The 22,985-nt window shown below is 39.5% G+C and overlaps 1 protein-coding gene across 12 annotated transcripts in view; it reads right to left on the bottom strand.

The window, feature by feature from the left end:
- The window catches only part of POU2F1 (POU class 2 homeobox 1), a 122,948-nt gene that overhangs the window by 61,551 nt on the left and 38,412 nt on the right, over positions 1–22,985 (bottom strand). The window contains exon 1 of one of the 12 annotated variants that reach the window (XM_055702945.1): positions 1,361–1,643. The exons of the other annotated variants lie outside the window; for them this stretch is intronic. Coding sequence (XP_055558920.1) covers positions 1,361–1,388 — 28 coding nt within the window. The 5' untranslated portion in view covers positions 1,389–1,643. Of the gene's footprint in view, positions 1–1,360; positions 1,644–22,985 lie in introns of those variants that run through there. 12 annotated transcript variants of the gene reach the window in all.

Below are 22,985 nucleotides of genomic sequence, written 5' to 3'. Positions count from 1 at the left end.
TTAAATAAAAGCCCTGGGCTACAACTTCTGCCAACATTATCTAAAAACAAACTCCACAGAAGGAAGGATCGAAAGCAGCAGGTGCGTGATTGAAATCAAACTCTCAGGAGTGAATACGCTCAGTATTGCTGCTCCGCTAGCAGGGCTGAGGGTGTCACAAGGCTGCGTGTGTGCCAGGCTTCCACACACCCTCCGTAACATTGCAAAAAGTGTTCAGAAGAAAGGAGCAACAGACACTGGACCAGCCTGGAGTATTAGGGACTCTACATAGCCAGTAAAACACAGAAAATCTGAACATGGAATTTTATCATTAACTATTTCCTTTCAACCATGAAAGTGAAACTGCCTAATACTCCACCAGCATCAGCAAAAATGATTCATTGATGCGTATGGAAAAACTGAAGTTCAATGTGAGTGAAAACACGCCAAGAATTCTTTAGAAATTAATTTTCAAAAAATCATTTAATCTTCAGAAACAAATATTCAGATGTCTGCTTTAAAATTTACCATCCAAAAATATATTCTTACTTTGGCATGTAAGTTCTTACATGAACTTATAAAACGGAATCAAAGAAGAAAAAAAAAAAAGGGGGGGGGGGGTACCTATACATTTGAGCTTTGGGGAAGAAGGCTTGAAAATAAATAAAACCTATTGTAGAATTGGGATGATGGGTTATTATAAATAACTTTAAAAGACCTGAAGAAGAAATTACGGCACGTCTGTCCTGCAGTGCTGATGGAATCTCAGTGCAGGAAATACATTATCCCGGTAACCTTAGGCACAGCTTGCAACGGTATCAATGGCAACCACTGTGCACTCCACCTCATTTTCTATTACGCATGAAGAACCTTGCTATTACATTAAAAATACACAGACATAATATACATTCTGTCGGGGAATGGCTCAATACAGCTACTAAATTATTTGAGACTGGGACACTCTCTCATTCTTGTTAATGCTTTAAAATTCATAACAGAAGGATATGCAAGTCAAGTCCAGTGTGTGTTAGGAGCCAAATGCTTCTCAGATTGAAATCCTAAAAGCAAAAGGTCTGTAATTAATATCATCCAAGCCTATCACCAAATCTCTCCATTGCAGAGGAAACAAATTCTCCTGGAATGAGGGAAAGAAGGAGGAAAAAAAAAAAAAAAACCCAAACCATGTATTTCCCTGGTACAGATCTTTCTCTCTCTCTCTATCTACCAGGCAGCTACTTGCTGCCGATTCACTGGTGAGCTTCAGCCTTACAAATACCTCCTCTAGCTTCTGCATATGTGATTAAGCCTCTATGCATAGCCAACCTCACAGCCTCTGTGTCCATATTAAACGCTTGTAAGAAAGAGCTGAGCTGGTACCCACCTAGAATGTAGTCGCTGCAGTCCAGCATTGCTGTGGTATCCTCTACAGGTTCAGATAGTCCAAGGAAAGGGAGAATGGCAATTTCTATCAAATCTACACTACTGCTCTCGACCGAACACGAAAGGGAGTGGGGAGGTGGGGGAAGAAACACAACTTCAGTTACACCATAGCAATCTTCAACTGAACGGGGAAACTTCAGTTGCTCTGTGGAGTTTTAGTCTCTCCTACTAGCTGTGTCTGACATTGTCAAGGCGACTGAAGCGTGAAAAGTTCCCCTTTTTGTAATAAAATAGAAACAAAGATTGCAGCTGGCAGTTTCCATAATGAAGCTTAATCAGTATGCGCCTGATTAGGGCCTTATGCAAATCTCCTCTCGTTAGCACAGCAGCCAGCACTTTGAAGTCCATGAACAATTCATTTGCAGAGTACACTGAAAGCGCTCCCTGCATAATTTAAATCATGGTATAAATATTTATCAGCTCATTTGCATATTAATTGGCAGTGCATGAAGGGAAAAATTATCTCCCGAGTGCCAGCATAATAATTAGGGAACAAAATGAATTTTCTTCCAATAGCTTGGCTTCTCAGCCCTAACTCAAGCACAGTACCACAGGGGAGCAGGGAGGGGAAGAGACAGAGTTCTGTTCAAATGCCACTGAAATGACATGTACAAATTAGAAACAACTCTACAGACTTAAGCACCTTTAATCTTATTCCTGCTGGCAACAATAACTTCAGTAATAAAGGGGATTTGGAAAAAGCTTTCTACACAATCCAAATAATCCCACGAAAACAATTAGCAAGGTAGAAGCTGAACACAAAGCTGTCAAACCCGTGCTTGCACATCTGCATGGAGTTTTCCACATCTGAACACGAACTGTCACAAGAAGGTCCTGGGCAGGAGAGAGAGTACCACCAGGGCAAGGAAGCGGCACGATTCCCTTTAAATGGCTAAAGAGCTTGGTGATTCATTGTCGGGTAATCCCTTCGCCATGCCCAACTTAACAGCAGTGGATATGTCAAGTATTGTGTAACATTTGACACCCACTAATCTATCCCGAGTGAAATCAAAATAGATGTAGTCTTTTGCTTTCCAATGACTTCCAAGAAAAAACAAGAACCTGTTACTAATCTCTTCCACAAACATACACCATATAGCTAAAGAAAGCTTGCCGGGGAGCTATGGTTTTTGAAAAGGGCACTTTACACCTGGGTTGCATCTTTGAACCACTCAGTGATAACCAGAACGCACTCGCTGCTGTGACCACAAAGTACGTTGAAGGACTGGAGGACTGGGAGGCTTTGGTCTGTGGGGGAATCAATCTTATTTTCTAAACGTGGTCCACAGAACTAAGCGTACCAACAAACTATGAACCTAGATTAAATCATTTCAAACAGTCTGTTTACCACTCAAATACTAGTATCCTAAACAGCAAGAACATTTATATAGAAATTAAAGTGTAATGTAGACATCACAACATTTAATACTCCATATTCTGATCAGGAAAAGATAATGTGATGATGCAGGTGACTACAGGGTTGAGCCACCCACTTCCAGATGTTAATGTGAATTTAAAGAGAAAGTTGGTTTTTTCTTTCTTTTTTCTTTTAAAAAGCTAGCTGTACTTCTCATTTCTCAAGTGAATTCAAGCACCGCCTCTCCAAACAAGAGGGAGTGAGAGAAAAGGGACTTCTCAGTCATCCAGTACTGACTGGAATTTATTTCCACGCTTGACCTCTTCTTCTGTTCAGGTTCATATCTCTACTTAACACAAGATGTTCCCCGCTATATATTTAACATGAATGATCTACACTTGAAAAAGATTGCAAGAAGGGAAGGTGCTCCCAACTGCAGGGAAACAACTGCATGTACCGAAGAGGTTTTTCTAATACCTTGTTTCCGGCTTGGTTTTCTACTCATTCACGTGTGCCACTGAGAATTCTGAGGCACATCTCCACGGTTCGCAGACCTTCAGTAAACTTCACTCTTCCATACATGCTGTTGGAATGCACTGGGAGACGATCCGTTCGCTTCATTAGAGGAGTCTGGACACAAACGGTGTAACAAGCCAAGCACTTCACAAAGCAAGGGCCAGTTTAAATAGTGGCTGAACTGAGGCGGCCAGTAGTATAGTAAGAGGACAGCGGTGTCATCTTTGGGGTCCTTTTCAGATGAGAGTCTGTGTTGAGCGGGTTGAACGCAGGTGCAGCATGAAAGCCCCGGACCGCAGGAAGTGACCGTTAGAAGCAGGCACGTGTGTAGTGATGGATGACTCTTATCAAACAACACAACAAGCAAACAGCAAATAAAGGCCAGGGAAGGACGTGCCTGAAGCAGTGTTCGCAAGCATGCTGCTGGTGCCGCGGTGCTACTCATGGTCCATACTATCAACAGTGCATTGACAGCCAGCAAGGACAAGGCAGAAATTTTCTTCCCATTCCCAACCGTGCCAACCAATCTGCCTCACAAACACCAAACCCCCCACAAATGTTTGTTTGAACTGTAACTTCTACTAACCTGCTAACTGAAACAAAACCTTATACATTGACCTTTCAAACTAACAATTGGCAAAAAAAACCAAAAAACCAAAAACCAAAAACAATCAAGAAAGGAAAAAAAAAAAACCAAACTGTTCTTCCAGTGACCACTTCATTCTTTGACAGTTTTATTATCTTCCCTTTTCTGTAAGTTCCGACAATCCTATTATCTTCCCTTTTCTGTAAGTTCCGACAATCCTATTATCTTCCCTTTTCTGTAAGTTCTTCATTTTTGGCCAAAAAAAAAATACAAAAAACCCTAAACTCTGTTGTTTCATTTAGGCCACGCTACTGCAACTATTTATCTGGGTTTCCAAAGGAGGCCTGAAGACACAAGCAGGATAAGGTTTGAGGAGGAACAGTGCATACCACCCTGCTTCAAAACCAATGGTGGAATACGCTAGTTTAACAGGTTCTGCCACATTACTGGCCATTCTTTTTCTGAATTCTTACTTTAGAAGTTACTTAACACTCTGAACCGAAGTCATACTTCTGGCACTCACGTTTAAGCAAAATACCACTCTGAGCTTTGCACATAAAGTTTCAATTTTTTTCCCTCCAAAGGCACCTCCAAGAAGAGAAAGTGGTGCACTTTGTGATCATCAGTGCAGAAAACTCTCCACACCCCGCAACACTACACACATCTCAAAAACTGGTTCTTTGCCCCTCACCCAATTCTGCAATTGATGACGATTTTTCCCACATAATTCTATTCATACTTCTCCTTAAACCAAAGAAATTAAGCCATTAACATGGCGCCAGGTATGACAAAGGCAGATGTTCTTCTGTCAAACACTTCAGAGAATGCAGAAACGGTTTCAGGAGATCCCATCCTCCCCTTCACTCCCTACGTACCTCCTGTACGTTCCCATCTCAAATGAATGCTTTTGTTTTGCTGTTTGTCCCACCAATATGTCACTTCATTTATTCAGTTCTAATGATTGTACTTGATACCTTAGTACCTTACTTTTTGGAAAAGGAAAACTCATTTTTGCCTGCAGGTTATGCAACTTTTGGTTTGACCTCCTTTTGCATCTTCTCTTTTACTTCTCCCCCTTTTTTTTCCTCTATTTATTATGCCAAATTGACTTATGAACTCCACAAAATTATTCTGCAATGTCATCTACTGTAAATAAGTGTTATAGATAGTGAAACTTGTTACAAACCAGGGGCAAAAGATGTTTAAACCCCTATCTTCAGATGGTCAGCCAGTCTTTTTTTTTTTCCCTCTTTCTTTTTTTTAAAAAACAATATAAATGAGGCAGAATAAAGGGATAAAGGACAAAGGTACTATCAACATTACTGGATTCAACGCCTTTATGTTTCCATATATTAGTAAAATGTCACTTGCTACATGCCCTCAATGACAGCTAGGAAATTTCTGCCACTAGCCAGTTCCGTGACAAGCGTGACCTTTGGGAACCTCACAGGCATGCTTTCGGATACAGCATGGCCGTATTACCCAATAAGCCAACAACTTATTATTTCCCTTTTGAATGGTGTACTTGGAACGACACAAGGGAAGAAAACACGGTATTAATTGTAACATATTAGCATACCACCTTCATTAGTGTATCAGCGTCTCGTATATTTTACCTTGAAGAACCACTCAAGACTGGTCACCAAAGCATTGAAAATAGCGCATGACTAAGCACAACGTCAATGAACGCTGGCAACACTCCGAGTAAGGCTGCTTGCCATATGCCACGCCAGCCAAAGCCACAGATACACCTAGCCCTAAACTGACACTACACAGAGCAACTACATTTTTAACTCAAGACAGTTGCAAGTCCCTGTTCCACCAGCTAAATGAAACCTAATAAAAATTTCATCAAACAGAACTGCAATGTGCTATATATATATAAAAAAAAGTTACAACAAAAATGACATACTTCAACAAAATAAACTGTTATTAAAGTTGGCACAATCCTCTTAGAGTAATTACGGACAGACAGACAGCAGCCTGTTCATAGTTAGGGCTGCAAACTAAGCCCTAATTTTAGCCACCACCTTTGACACTGGCTAACAAAATCGATTTTATCTGAAAATTGCTAAGTTTGCTCTGAAAGCCAAAGAGCAGTTGTCTGGATAAAGTCAAATAAAATTGGCCTGATGTAGAATTACAGGTCATTACACAATTGCTATGAATTGGAATTTTAGTCTACATCTACTTTTACTTCTCTCTCACAAACTAAAATTATAACCATCCTCTCAAACTTCCCACCACACAAAATGTCTTTCAAAATTCTTTCCTGTACCTTTTTTGAGGTAAATTAAGTATGCAGACAGCTAAGCAGGAATGCTAATTCATCTTATCAGTGCAGGACAGCAGATACTCCAGCACCTGACCCATTAATATAAAGGGGTTGGTTTGTGTGTTTGGTTTTTTAAGTCTTTATTACTTTTGTCCACAGAAGGTAGCAGCTACCATGTTTTTTATAGTAAGAAAATATATTAAAAGTGAGGGGTTTTTTATAGTAAGAAAACTGTGGTCATGACAAGTTCACAGTACAGTACTACCATATGAGGAGGGGAAAAAGTGGGTGGAGTGGCAGGAGGCAGGGGAGGAAAATAAATACCCTTATTTGAAAATTACAGCATTATATCTTTCACATGCAAACAGAGCCTTATTTGAAACTCATAGCTAATACTATGATTCTGGTGCATCACCTGAACAGTTTTGCCCTCCCCTTACTGCATACAAGCAGTAAGGGCGTAAGAAAGGGTCCATATTATATTTACATCGAAGTTTTGCTTTCATTCTGCTGAGCATTTTCTTTCCAAAAGCTAAGGCTATAAATTCAGTGCAGTCAACCTTTGTTCAAAACCACAACTTCGATCCATGAAACTGTCATAACATTTACATAGAAATCACGGAATATTTTGAAAAGTAGCAAGTGTTAGGTCTTTACAACTCCTGATTTAAGCACACCATGTTTCACTCATACTATGTTTTTAAGGTTTTCATTACTATCTCATAACGGCTCAAGACCTTTTTTTAAAAATTTATATACATGCACCAAACTACATCATAAGCACTGACTCCAGGCACTTAATTCAAAAAAACAACCCAAAGTGGCATAAAACTGAAAACAAATTTGCGTTATTTAAACTAGCATGTTGCACCTGACATACAGCTGTTGCACAGCAGCACTTTTTAATATATGCAGGAGGGCACTCACCTCCTTTCAATCTAACTAGAAGTTAACATAAAAACCTGAGCAAATTGTGCTTGGACTCCACCACACTTCAGGTATGGCTCTATACCATTACATTTCCACTGCTCTAATAAACCTGCAAGTAAAAAGTAGTATCCAAAGTTAAGCAGGATTTTTTAAAAACACACACTAAAAAAAAAATATTCAATGTACATATTTTAAGGGAAACACCTGATTGAGTTTTCATCCACATAAGTGCGCCTCACCTCCCTTTGAAATTACTGGATTGTCAAATCTGAAATACTTCACGCTGACAAGTATGAACACCTGGAGCAGATGTATATTTTTTTATTAGTAAGCACCTCTTCTATTTGATTACTTTTACAGGATTTGCATGCCTCATGTTGCTTTTCAGCAAGTACTGCAGGGCACAAAGTAGAGAAACACTGAAATGAAATGAAGACTGATGAGAAGTTACATGAACAAAACACAAGGGAGGGCTGAAGAACATTATCAGTAAAACTTCAAAATTTGTCAGAATAAGGAAAATAAGAAGCAATCTCAGGGCACAGGTCTATGTAACAGCAGTACTGAAACAAACAAACAAGAAAAACCCAACAAACCCCACCACCCTGAAACCTTGAAAGCTTTTATGGACACTGCAGCTTGGGGCAGTTGCAGATCCTGGAACACCAGCAACCACGAGGAGTGGGGTCACCCCAAATTTCTCCTGGCAGGGAACACCAGCTCATGTTCATGTATTCCCTGGACCTAAAGTGGTCATCTCTTCCTACTAGTGTGCTGAGATGATGTTTATGGGAACACATCTTCACTAAAATTGTGCACACATTTGAAAAGGTAAACACAGTTCACACTACCAAAACACCAAGCAATGAAAATGGCATCTATTGGTAGTTTCAAATTGTTATTGCAATACACATTAAAAATGTCAAATATTTGAGTAAAATAAATATTCTCTAATGTGTATATCACAGCACAATTGATCTGACAACATATGAAGGCTACTTATGCCGAGCTCAAATACTGAATGGCAGGATTTGTTTTAGCAGTTCCATTATTATATTTTGGAGCCATCACCGTATCTGCATTCCAAACGCATGAGATTTGCCTCCCCATGTTCACCCACATAACAGGGACAGGCTCTCAGAGCTTAAAAACATTATTTTTAAGCTCACCTGTAAATCAAAACATAATGCTTTATGCAAACACGCTGTTTCTCTGTTCTCCACTTTGCCAAAGTAGTAATTACTAGTCTAGCTTGATGAATAGGGGCTCTGCAAAGAATAGACTAATTCAGTACATGACTTAACCATACAATTCAGTTCAATTCAAACCCCAGAGTCTCCACACCACTTGTCATTAAATACACTACAGGTCACTCTCAAAATACATAAATCAAAGTCACAGGTTTAACTTTATTATGATTTCTGCTGCAGCCAACTGGGTACCTCAAGATCAACAGCAGAGATAGTATTTAGCTCTAGTTAGCATTAGAGTGTTTGACAAACAAATTAACAGAAAAAAGCACATGCAAAACCTCTGGTATGAATCAAAGTTGCATTGCTGCTATCACTGTCTTTTGCAGAAACTGCTTTTGCTCTCTGTTCCTTAATAACTACCTCAAATCTGAAGAAGGATATTGCTTTAATGCCCTCAGCACACTGATCCAGACACTATTAACACCTGTAGGAACCACAAGACATGTCATGAGAATGCTTCTTTCTGAAGCTTAAATTATTTGATCTCTAAGAGGAAAAGGGCAAATTCCAGACAAGCTGCTTTGTATGTTACAAATTGAACAAAAAAATTGCCAAATGCAAGATCTGAAGAAAGAAATGGAGTTATTCACACTGCAGACACCGATTCCATCCATCAGCACACCTAGCCAAGTATCTATCATTTTGGATGGTCAGAGCTAACGTAAGACTGCATTTGCTCTCAGTCAGAAAAAAATAAAAATACAAATTTGCTGGGCACCTGGGTCTTTAATTTATGGTAATTTAGGAACAGTAGAAAGTGAAAACCACAGCGTAGCTACACATATAAAGTATTACCTGCATGAGCTTTTCCAGGAAATGTTCACAAGCACAGTTTTGCCCATTTTAGCAGCTATGCTGTGCTAAAGTAGAAAAGGCATTGATTAGCTTTTCCAGGAAATAACCACAAGAAAGGGTTCGCTAGCAGCAATGCTGAAGTGTATGCAGCATGACTACCACCTGTGGCTGTGTTTGCAGAGGATTTGCTGGGAAGACACGCACATTTTATTTGCAGGCCCATGGACACACACTCCTAAAGAAGGAATATCTTGTCTATTCTCCACCAAACCAGAGCAGAGAAACTTTTCTACACTGCCCCACTTTCTGTAACTTATTTTGATTCATTCTGTATCTGTCAGCCTAACGCTTTCCTCTCGAAAGAGATGCATGATCTACTCACAAATTAAAGGTAATACTTTCCTCTTAAAAGGAATTCATGATCTACTCACAAATTACAGGGTAAAAGAAATCAGCTGAAAAAAAATAGGTCAACAAAAGGCATTAACAAAAAAAAAAAATTTAAAAAGTGATACCCAGAATACTTTAATTCTTAGCCAACAATTCCTCAATAAAACACGAGTTTCATATATGCATATCTCACCATTTTCACACAGAAACAAATAATTAAAAATAGGACACTTAATTTAGGACCCTAGATAAATGCCTGTCAGTACTATGGCCATGAACGCTGAGTCAGCAAAAAGCCAGCAGGAGCACCAGTAGCTGCAGCCTCGCTCATCCCTGCTGCTCTACCGCCTCCTCTCTCGGGCTGCCGCATACAGAACTACACAAGAGAACCGATCTGTGTTAAAACTACTCCAACTAGAAGGAGAAAATACTAACCCAAATCTGATTCTTAATCTGAGGGGAGAAACATTTACCCTATTGCAGGACAAAGGCAGCAAGGAGACAGGAACAAACAACTGGGCAAGACTGTTTCAGCAGCAGTATTGCCTTCAAACATCTATTGTCTACAGCTTAAATCCACTTGTATGTTACATATTCATCTTATGAACTTTATCACACAACTTATGTATCAAATAGAAGAGCTCAGAATCTCACCACAGCTATTTATTTCCTCTTTGGGAGACTGACTCTCAGCCCTAACGCTGACAACTTGAATCAATTAGTATACTTACATTTGCATGTCCCCCTCCAATTCCACTCTTTTGAATACTCTTTCTGATTTCTGCTCTCCTCACACACACCACTTCCATGCTCGAAAACATTAAAGAGATTCCTACATTGTAAGACTTCACTATATAATCACTTCTTTTCATCAGATGTGTTGAAGAAGGCATTAGAACTACAAGGTTTTGCAAGTAAAGAAAATGGGGTGGGGGGGGTGTTGACAAAAACTAACAGAAGCAGCAGCAGAGTAACAGCAACAATCATACCGTTAAGCAGTTTAGCTAAGACCTTGCTTAACTCCAAATTCAAGGAATTGTTCACTGAAGAATTTTAAAATAACTACTAATAAACCTATAATATTACAGTAAACCGAACTATAGCAAATAAACAAAAAGTCCACCTTATAAATGTGTATATGCACCTATATAAAATGCCCGTATGTTGGTCTACAGCATCACAACAGGTTGAAAACTTGAACCTTCAAGGGAGACCAAGGCTCTGGTGACATTACAATAGAACCAAACTGAAAATGTTTACAGGTAGACAACCACCCATAAACCCTCAGAAATATATATGAACTTTGTATGTTTTATATATAAACATATATACTTTATGTGTATTTATACATACTTCATGTGTTCTTTTATAAAAACATATGTACTATAGTGTGTATATATATAGTATGTCTTTTTAATATACATATTTTTTAAAGAAACACCATGCTACTGAGATGTGATCACAGATTTCTCAAAGCTTCTAAGCCTGCTGTTCTGAAAAAAATTGACATGTTCCCATAAGACATTCCCGCAGAAAGGCACCGAGGCAGTCTCTCAGCCCAATGGAAGAAATACCATAAAGAGCAAGTCGGCCGACAGTGGTGTTTCAATCGCTTTTGTCCAGCCTTGGTCAAAAGGCAAGTTCACGTACTGAGAATGAACAAACAAGAAAGAAGTCAAGTGCTTAAGTGCCAGGACACCATCATCCCCCAAAATCCAGCCACAAACAGCCAGAGAGCTTCCAGCTGGCCACTGCTGCTGTCTTGAATGAAAATTGTTCCACAGCTGCCTTAGGAAGTCACAGCTACCACCAAAAGAAGAGCAATTTGGTATTCAAAAGAAAAAAAAAAGTCACGCTAAGCTCTCCAGCAACACTCGGTATTGCACTGACATGTTAACACTGCACTGAGCTGAACCAACTTGCCATTTTAAAAAAGAATGACCTGTATTCCTCACGACCTTTGCAATCCCCTCACCATCACAGAGAGATCTCTCATTAAAAATGCAGAGAAATTAACAAATTCTCTGGGATTTAACTAAGTTAGAGGGAAGAGTACCAAAAAAATCCTCTGTGACATTACACTTCCAACAAGCCTCACAACACCGGCAAAATGCACGAAAAAGGCTACGGAATTCAGAACCCTGCACGAGTCTGCAAGAACCACGAATACGAGCAGCTTTTCCATCCAATGTGACAGTCTCAAAATGACAAGCCCTTTTTTTGCCTGCCTACCGGCTAGTCTACACTCCTCTTTTCTTCTTTTGAATTTTCCCCAACTTAAATTGAATGCAAATAAGCCAGGTGTGGTCCCCAGAGCAGTAATCTGCAGATAGTCCCCACCGAGTTCCCATAGCAACTTGCACAGCTGGCCATGAGAAAGAGGTTGTATCTGCTTCATATTGGCTACCGAGTTTAAACACTCGGTCAGCGAAACACCAATTAACGGCATCTTGTAAAGGAAACATCTACTAAAAAGCACATCCATTTTTCCTTGATTAATACAGGAAAATAAAACTCTGGATGTGCTCCTAGTTAGCAACTGCTCAGTGTGTAAAGTGAGTATCTGTTATTTACAGGAGGCGATGCCTGCGAAGGAAATGGCTTCTCTCCTGCTGCAAGGTGCTGAAGTTTAAGAAACACTACACCATTTCGAAAATGCCTGTCATTCTGTAAATTGCAAGCAAGAAAACACAGCTGAAAGTCGGAAAGTTCCGAGATGTCGGAACCCCAAACACAAATCCTTCTGGTCAAGTTATAAGACTTCCCCCGGACAGTACCTTTCTGGTAAGTATTTTGTAATATTTCCAATTTTAACTGTACTCTTTCCATGTTGGCTTTCTAACTCTCATTCTGAAAATCTAAAGTTACCCTGTGACTGCAAGCGATTGATCATCACATACAAATCCTATCCTTTCTTCCCTACCTATGAAGACGTATCCTACCTTCTATTCATTCCACTCCTTTCCACGTCCCGCACACACAGCTCGCTATTTTTGCCTACATCCAAGTCCACGACTCTTCCCCTTTACGCTTCACCCCAGCCTTCTCCCTCCCTTCCATATCTGCTGGATAACCAAGGAGAAGGTGTGCTGGGGATAACGTGGAACCACGGGCGTACTGACTGGCCATAGGTACGTACTCGTTGGACAACCAGGTAGGCAATACAGGTAAGGACTACTCTTCCCTCTGCTCCTCCTTTAGCATGGCCACAAACAGGACACCTCTCCTCTACTCAGACTGTGGTTCAAGCAAGAATAGCCCTACAGGCCGAGGGAAAAGGACCCATGTATCCCAGCTAATATCCTATGGCTTGCCAGGAAGCAGGAACTAAAAGCTGATGTTTAGGCAAGAGTGCAGGAACACAGAAGGTACATAACACATTGCCCACCCCCCTCACCCCCAAGATTACAACTCAAACGCTTTTTGGGGCAGAGGATGCTGATAACCCTCAACAGACGTTCCTCTCCATGAATCCACGTCAGCTACCCCTGTTAACTTTTCGGAGCCAGCCTGCAGCAAGGAGTCCCACAGTATACTTTGAAGAACATTTTTTTAAATTTTGTTTCGAATCCATCTTCTTCTATAGCACTACTTCCATTTCCCCTACTTCTTCCACAAAAGGAGACCGTGACCTGAAAGCCTCTATTCACCCCTCCATGACACTTCACCAAGTTCTACCATATACCCCCTTAGCTCTGTCTTTTCTAGGATGATAATCTCTAGCCTACAGAGTTGTTCATTAAAAGTGTGAATGGCTTCTGTACAATGATTCCTAATGCTGCTTTTCTACATCTTTTTCATGTAGGGGGAAAAGAGCTGCACAGTACAGTACCCAGAAGAAAGAAGCATTAATGGATTGTGGCACAATGCTATTTTTTTCTTACATTGCTTTGCACTCTGTTCTTTTCCTGTTAAGTCCTAGCATTTTATTTGCTTTTTGACTACTTGTTGAGCATGACAATAACGAAAATACAGTAGGTATTTCCATGAAAAATCATAACATGAAACATCTCATATCAGAGTGTTGGAAGTGCCTATACTAATGCACATAAAGTCAGGATCTCATCTCTAACTTATTCACCAGCTTCAGGAAAACTACAGGAGCTTAGTATCATTGAAAAATCGTAATTTGTTCAATTTGGTTAAAATTGGCCATCTGCTTACAAGGGAAAGCAGAAAGGAAAAGTCAGACAGAAATGACACAAACCTCTCTTTCCTTGTGAAATCCGGCTAACATAAAAATAACAACATGATGCTTATCTGTTTCCAAAAGAAGAGGCAGTTGATAAGAAACAGACTCAGTATCAGTCAGTTCTGTTTGTGCTGACTTTACGAAATACCTGTCCTTGTAGGTGGCTTAACCGCCTGTCTGCAAGCAATCCCTGTTTTTCAAGGAGGGCAAGGGAAGTTTACCCAGGAACACTCAGCTTCTAACCATGCAAGAGGCCACCATTATGCTAGCGGGCTCCTATGAGAACATACATTTATGTATGAAAGGAGAAATATAAGCAAACAGGAGCAGTTTAATGTGCATATTGAAAGTTAGCTATAAATTTTATTCATCCATCAACATATACAAGACATTGTACACCTGTGAGCTTTCTCCATTACCCCACCTGTGGGAACTAGCCTTAATCCATCACTAACTTGAAAGCTGCTTATTTGCTTAAGTAGTTTAAGTTTTACTGTTCTTCTCTACCCTTTCTGCATTCCCTTCCAAATTTCTTTTCAGATTAATCAGCAGCACTTCAAAGAAACAGCTGAGCTGGTGGCATTAAAATGACCAGGGAAACACACAAAGCTTTAACAGGGCACAACCACTGAGCATGTGAAACATGCCATTTAGTGTTAAAAATGGTGACTGTAGCCCACTCAATTGTAAAAATCACACTTCAATAGAAGGAAAAAAAAATTAGTATTCTCCTATATGCCTGGTGTAATTTGCACTTTAAGAATCACACCTTATTAACAGTACAACATATGTTAATAAAAGCCAAAGAATTAAAACCCACAGGCTCTCTATCAGTATTACAAGCAACAGTTTTACACAATTTACAGAAAGAAATTAAATGGACATAGAGGTGGCAGAGTCCAGAATTTGAGAAGCTGAAAAATGAGAAGACTTTACATTGGAAGCGAACATGTCATTTTGAAAGAATTTCAAGTGTAGCACCAGTTAATACCGGTATAACAAATAAATATTTAATGTCAGGTGTTAAGGAGGAGACACTCCAAATGCAAATATGCATGTGTGCATACACACTCTCTCACTCACATGTATCTTTTATACCAACAGAGGCAGGTTTCGTACATCTCAAAAATACAGAAGATTTAAGTACATATTGATTCTGTCCTCTACAGCTCTTATCTCTGCTGTGGCTTCTATTCACGACAGTTGATGCACGCTGAGGACAAACTTGCAATGACTGCCCATATGTAATTAGAACGTCATATGGCCAGATCAGCAATAACCCTATTTGCTTATAAAAAACTGAAATGCAGGGTGGAGGGGAAGGTAACAGGGTGGAGTGAAGGTTGTGACTTCTGAAAGAGACTTGCAGACAAGCATGGCATTTTTGTAATAAAAGGAGGCCATTAAGCTCTCCTGCATAACTTAGGCCTCAACTTCCAGGTGATAGAATTGATTAAAAATGCTGTATTCTGATTAACACACTCCAAGAGATGGAGCTATACCATTTCCTCAGCTTTAGTTGTTAACCTGAAGTCCCTTTTTTGTAAGTATGAAGCATGCTCGAAGACTGAAATCACCTAGGACTGGTTTCCAGTAACTGAATCTTGTTACACACCTTTGGCTGGTTAAAGAGGCTCCCTTAAACAGAAGTCCTCTTACGTACGTAAGCAAATCACAGTTCACCCGGTCCAACTTGGTTTAACCCAAGATTCTGCATTTTAAATTCAGTTTGACAGACTTTTCACACTCTGAACCCAGCATGACTCTTCTCAGAAGCATCTTTGGCTTTGCCAGCCACTCCTCTGACGTTACAAATTTCCTAGTAGCACCATAAGGTTAATCTCAACTGTGTTTATAATTCAAGTACTGTAATTGTTATCATAGATACAGTGTCATTCCAAAAGCCATTTCCAGATTATAATTCATCAAAATTCAATTCATTTTTAGAGCCCGTGTGTTTCAGAGCACAGGATCCTCTTCCAAAAGTGGAATTTGCATCTCTTTTGCTAGATGTTTAGCAGACGCTATATTTAGCTAAATTAAAATACATGATTCATTTCCCAGAAAAACTGGTGAATCTTTGACCCCTTTGTAGTAACTGCTCTGATAGTTGCAACTCTACCACTCTTTGCGTTCTCTGAAAACTACCAACAACATTTCCGTATTTCTTCCTGATCACTGGCAGACACAGAAGAGTACTTGCTGAAGAAAAAGACACAGCTAGTAGATTTTGACTTTCCATTAACAACTATATTGAGATTTTTCAGTTACCCTGTCCTTAATCCTTTTAGTATGTGTTACTATTGATTTTGTATCACTTTAATTTGGTAATCAATGAAGTAAGCCATTCTAAATCAGATACATTATAAAAGAGTGCATTTTATCAATACAATTACAAAACAAAGCTTTAATCTTAACAAGAACTGAAAAAGCTTACAGCAAATTCATCTGAAAAGACTTCCTCTCTTACCACAGAAAACTATCAATTGACATTATTTGTATTGACTAAAAATTGTCTATCAGCAAATAAAATTATCTAGTCACTCAAGTGAGTGCAACTGGCCTCTAGCTTCTGAAATAAACCTGCCATTTTTTCACATTCACTTGCTCATTTTTCCAACCCTTCTCTGCAGCTTCCTTAGCTACTTCAGACTTACCGACATCCACACATACATAACATCAACAAACTAGAGACATTCCTTTTCAGTCACTGTAAATTACTACATGCAAGCTGTCTGTCTCATCCTGCAGATTTTAGAAATCCAACTCACACAATCTCATGCATTCCTCTCCCTCCCCACTCCCACCTACTTCGAGAAGGGCATTTTCTCTATGTTTTTAGGGAATGCCTAAGGCCATTCAAAAGCAGGGAAGTATGCAACCAAGTTCAAAGATTGCATTCTCACTTGTGACCCTGATGTTACAGTTAAGAACATGTACGACTCCTTCCTGATGAGCAAACAAGGTAGTTTTCAGTCATACCAACACAACTTAGTAAATTGTGGGGTGTGTATGTGGAAGATCCCTTAAAACAGGTTAAGAAGTGTGCAAACATGTTAGTGATCCATGTCAGAACGTAGGCTCTCACCTTTGCACGTTTCAAAAGTGCCTCCGGACCACAGCATCATGGGCCGGTCAGTCAACCTAACAGCTAGGTCCCACCAAAGGCCACGGCAGGGGGGAATCTCATTGTTTCCTCTTTTTGGGGAACAGAGGTGTTTAACTAGCACAAGAAGTTGCTACCAGACACTCGGGGTGGCTGGGGAGCAGAGAGAGAGGTGATGCTTCTTTTGACAGCAAGCTGCTACAACAGTTTGTGACATCCTATCCGCAGAAATACTCACCCTTCATCATACAGTCATAATCATATAACAAGTGTTACATGTAATTCTGCAATGGAAGCTCAAGCTTTATCAGCTTGCTAAATACCATCAGCTAAAATAGATTAGGGTATTGTTCTGAACAATTCCTTGTGTACTGCTGTTCCTACAGCTTGAGAAAGGTAGGTTCTGTAATTCCACGTGACTACATCAGACAATGCTTCCCAAACCATGCTACTGCCCGTCCTCTTAAATTTGCTAACCAGGACATAACCACCTTGGAGAGAAAACACAGACTGCTATTTCAGGAGGAGAGTACAGTGAGCAAAGCGATGAAGCTGTAGCTGGGACTCCTGGTTTCTCAAGCCAAAAAGATACTGAAGACCAGACCCCTATATGGACTCCTCTTTGACTCAGCAGGAGCAGGGAAGCCATGCAAGGTATTTATTTACTATATTTAATTTTCAATAACTTTTTTAATCTATAGCATCTTTTAAATAGCAGGGTACAGGCTGTTACTCGTCTGTCGAGGAACTTTTGTTGATGCAAAATAGATACCAGGTAGGAGAGGTACAATGACTCATCATCCACTGAGATTTGTTCTAAGATTATTTGGCTGCAACAGTCAACAGGTAGACTCCCAAGGTCAGGAAGCCCCTTCTGTTCCTTGCAATTCCTCTTTCAAACTTCACTGTGCAGTTTGGGAATCTTACAGCATTACTTCAGCTCACAGCTGAATGCACAATGCATTATCAGTTTGACGATTAAACTAAAAGTCAAATTAGTAATTAATTTCTTAGGGGTTTGCCCTGCCTAATTACAGAAACACACATATCATATTCAGGGCCCTTTTTATTGCTGCTGAGCTCACCTTATTTGTTTTTAATACCAATTTTTACAAATAGATCATTTTTACTAATAGATTTTTATATTATCACACTTGACATCAGAGATACATTCAGTTCTAGGTCATGTATGCACTATTTTTAGCTGTTAAAAATCTCTGATTGGCAATCTTAATACCACTGACCTCCCCAGCACAGACCTGGTGTTCCAAATGCTCCTCCTCACTTACAATTTTCGCCATCATCCTTGCTATTTCTTCGCCAGGTTTCTGGTTATTCGATTTACACTTCGATTATGGTAAACCCTATCCCTTATCCAGAGGCTCTCTCTTCCAGAAAGACTGAATTTAAAAACTTTGCTTCCCTAAGCAATCTTTCCAACTACACATTTCCATTCAAATCACAGATAGCATCTGTTTAAGCAGCCATAGGCATTGTTGCAAAGAGACAAATCAACCTGAAACTTGCCTGGCTACAATTAATACTAGGTGCAAGAAACCTCACAGTGGATACCTATGGAATAGCCTACTTACCAGAGAAGTTTCTTCCTAATCCCCTTTGGTTAGCACTTTATTTGTTCCCTGTTGTATAATGGTTTTTCAATTCTTTACAAAGGCTTTACAAAGCTTTCATTTAACCTAACATAATGTACTGTAAATGAATAATCCCTTTTCTTTCCTGATCCTGTTAATCTTTTGGCCTCAGTTACATCTCACAGCAGTGAGATGCAAATGTTAATTATGCAACAAGTATAAGATCTCTATTTTGATTTCCATCTGTCCAATACAAGTCCAGCACAAGACACAGATAACCGAGTGCTTTCCTATCACCATGGGAACATGATTGCCAGGAACATACCAAGAACATCTCATATTGACTCCCACAAGCCCCAGTCAAGTACCTTCTACCCATTAGAGCCTCCTTTATCTTCTTTGTTGATTCATATTTTTCACAAGCTCCTGATTATTCTCACGGTAACTCAGTCTTCCCCAGGACTGAAGAAACTGCCTTATTCTAACTCGTGTAACATCACCCCTTGTCAATATTATGTATGTCAATTATCTCATCTACACCTTTTATAGGTGAAACATTTTATTAACGTGATAGTGGAAACAACCAAAGTTGATGAAGTTGTAGGCTGACCCCCTTTTTCTCTGGCCATACTTCCCATGGGGTCATACCAGCATTCAACTGGCCCCACAGCTGGCGAGATTAGCAAACTCTGAGAACTAGGCAGCAGAAAACTAACCCTTCTGAAAAACCAATTCATCAGCTCAGCTCCCCAACCTGGCTGACTAGAGAGTCAGACAAGTGCAACGGAGCAAAGGCCACCAAGGGTGGGACTCGACAGAATCAATCTAGTTTGGTTTAAATCGGTTAAACCTCAGCCTCAGCATACATTCAGATTTTATAACCAATCCAATCCAATGACTGTCCACCACTGAAACACCGAGGCCTCATTTTCTTTCCTTCCCCCAGTCACAACAAGATGGTTCTGCCTCTTCTCTCACACCCACCCTGGCGCTCACCTGACTAGGAGAGACAATTTGACTTGGCAATCCAGAAGAAAATAAACCTTGATAAAAAGCTAACAGAAAATTATCCTTCTTTCAAGCTGGATCAGCTATGCGTGGAAGCCAAAGACTAAAAACAGACACAAAGACTGAGGCTGAATCATGAAGCAGTGGGAAAGAAAGGGGAAATGGCCTGTCCTTCCAGCGACATGAAACTTAAGAAAAGGTTTATGTTACAATTTCAGCATGACAGTGAAGAGACAGGGTACAGCAATGTGATGGCACACTGTAACGTTAGCTTTCCTCTTAAAGCATTGGACTGTGACCACCCAGAAGTCTTACACTGCAAAACACACTTGCACTCTTACGTATCCAAGCTTCCTTCAAATACAAGATAATGTGCAAAATCCAATGCATTAAACAATGTCAAGAAAAAGCCACAGAAGACGTTGCCACAGTACCAAGACACGTTTGTCAATGCTGACTCAAGACAGCTCATCTCTTAGAATTACTAGGTTCAGGTTTATTGATCAACAGCTGATAGATAAGCATGTTAAAAATTAGTTCATATACTGCTCTGGCTGCAAAACAACAGAACACTGAGTTTTATCAACTCTCTTTATCAGCAACAGAGAATGAAAAGACATCCATAAACTCTTCATTTTTTCCTAGGATGGTTCTAATACCTATCACGGTAGTGAAGAACAAGACAGAGCTCACCATACCTTAAACACATTTATTTTTGGTTGAACTAGAATCCAATGTGTGGAATATTCCAACAGAGGAATATTTCATTTTCAAAAAAAGCTAGCACAGCACTCCTCAACTTCAGAGTTTGCCTTAAGTTCTCAATCTATTTACATACTACCTACCTTCTCAGAACAAAACCTTCCAAGAAAATATGATTGATAAATACTATTCTCACATTTCGGTAAAAAACTGTTCAAAATTTTTTTCCCCTTGAAACAATGCAAGATAGAAATGTTACTAAAACACAGGCAGTGGCAACGTAATTCAATGGGCAATGAAACTAGCAAAGGTTCTTTTTGAAAGTATTTGTATCTTGCAGTTGTTGTATTTTGGGGTTTTTTTTAACTGGGTTATGATTAAAGCAGGAGTTTGCCCCTTTTGATATACCAGAGACTCTACCTACAAAAAAGCTGGTTTGCATGTCCTCATTTCCAGAAAATCTCAAAATCTGTGCCACCTCAGAATAAGAATCCGTGTAGCAGAGAAGCCATCTCTTCTTGGCAAGCATTTCTTTTGGCAGTCATGTCTTCTGAATCAAATTCTATGCCCCTGCACTCATTTTCACTCCTGCTCTACTCCCTCAGTTCTACCAGTATGATCATTTACACAGTCACCCGGGAACAGGATTAAAGAATTAGTAGAGGTTAAAAGTAACTGTACAGTTCAGCATGCAAAAGACCTGTCTACCTTAAGGGCATATTATATATACATGCAGTCGATTATGGATGAGTTTTGATTTACTGGAACTTCTGCAATAAGTGTGTTTTATAAAGATTTCTTCTCTGCATTAGCTTTCCAATAATGAGTCTCATAGTCTTACTGAATTCTTTCCTTTCATGAGAATGGTAGCAGAATTTCTTCTCCTTGAACATTGAACAGCTACTGGGCCATGTGTAAGAACCTAGTCTTCTTGAGATTTCCATGCCTCTGACACATGTGACCAACTGGACAGTGTATGAAAAAAAAAAAATTATAAGAGATGGGATAAACAGCCAGCATAAACAAATAATCTCAATGTTCTTTGGAAACCAGGCTTAAACATAGCCCTGCCCAAAAAAATCTTGCCAACTTAGAAGACTTAATAAGGCTTTTAGTACAAAATCTAAATTGGAGATTATAAACAGGTTAACAAACAACAAAAATATATTTGAAAGAAAGAAAATACGAGCTTTTGTCTTTACATTGTCTTTTTCCCTGCCACTTAGAAATTATGTAAAGACATATTTACCCTCCTCTTAAACATCTCCTTCTGTTCTCTCCCATTTTATAGTATTCTGTGTATTTATTTCATAGCCTCTCACCCTCCACTTGAGGGACAGGCCATTCTCTCAAATCCACCTTATTAGCTTCACAAATGCATGGTACACCAAGGTCAAGGTATATGGGAAAAAATTCCTAGGGCTCAAAGCAGGTACAAGGAATGAAAATGCTTGAAATAAGGGCTGAAACAGTACATGCTCTAGGAGGGCATGCCTCAAAGAACCAGATTCACACAAAAGGGAAAAGAAAATGTTGCGCTCCAATTTAATCAAAAACCTCTGGACACAACAGCTGACTGTGCAGCCCTGGTGACCCAAAGAGTAATGTTGTTAGTTATATGGAAACAGCTGTTTTCAAGTTCCAACTTCCACTCCTCCCTACTTCCTCACCTTGCCCATGAAGAGGAAGACACAAGCAGCATTTTTACAGATTCCTCCCCAAGAAATTCTCTAAAATGGAGTAAGAGAATTCCCTTCCTTTATTTGGAGCAACACACTTTTTTAAATAGCACATGCTGAAATGCAAAAAAAATAGTTTTCATTTTAAAGCAGCACTGGCACTTGGAACTTCGCACATCAAACAATCTCAAAATACATCTGAAGAAACAATACTGGAAACTACAACACACTTTTCCACAAAATCTAGATTTCAGCACAGTTTACATAAATTTAGTGGGAGTGGAATAGGCAAAGGTGCCCCAGTAATGCTTTAAGTATCCGCTGCACAACAGTTCAGTTGTGTTCAATTTCCACTTGAAAAAATACAGTTACCTGTGAAGGCAGACTACATTACACTACACTGTATTTTACACATCAGTAAACATTAAGAAATGTTTCTCTTATTTTAACAGCATTTTTGCCCATTTGTATACAGCATACTTTTAACTTGTGTCTTTAGTTGTGGTTTCCCTATAAACAAAAAGAGAGCATAAAAGTGATAGTACTTTTTTGTTTAATACCTAAATAGGTTCTGGCTACCTGCAAGTCCTATTGACTTTACTCTGCCACTGACTAGTAAAACTGTTCATCTCAGTAGCTCACTGTAGGCAAACCAATGTAAACACTGTATAATACACATTTGTATCTGGAAAATTGTTGGCCATTACATGACTTAGTTATTGTATTATGAAAAACTTCAGTTTTACAGGTATGAATGGCATAAATCACTAATCCAGCCCAGAAAACCTTAATTTCTTAAAAATTAAACAAAAAAAGTGAACATTTAAAGGTCTCCCCTCATCAGTACCAGAGTGTTTCAACAGAAAACAGTAACAGCTAATGCAGAATACAGCCACATATGCACATTTTCTCCACAAAACATAAGGTAACTGAGCTCCACAGCCTTCACTAGATTAATTATTTCTCTACCCTTGTCCTGTGCAAACTCCAGCTTGCTTTGAACCAAAGACCTTTATGGTTCAAGTCCCAGGAGATGATGAGAAGGTGTTCTCAGTGGAGCAAACTTTTCCAGAGAAATCGCATTCTGATTTCAGAGAATTCATTTCTTTTGGCCTTTGGGGGAACACTGCAAGTCCCATGTATTTGTACAAGTCCTTACCTAGCAAGAGCAGAATCCCTTCTAGG

This window comes from Falco cherrug, chromosome 2 (genome assembly GCF_023634085.1).
Source record: "Falco cherrug isolate bFalChe1 chromosome 2, bFalChe1.pri, whole genome shotgun sequence".
NCBI classification, from domain to species: Eukaryota; Metazoa; Chordata; class Aves; order Falconiformes; family Falconidae; genus Falco; species Falco cherrug.
Note: the sequence above shows the minus strand (reverse complement) of the source record. Positions and strands in the feature narration are given on the sequence as shown.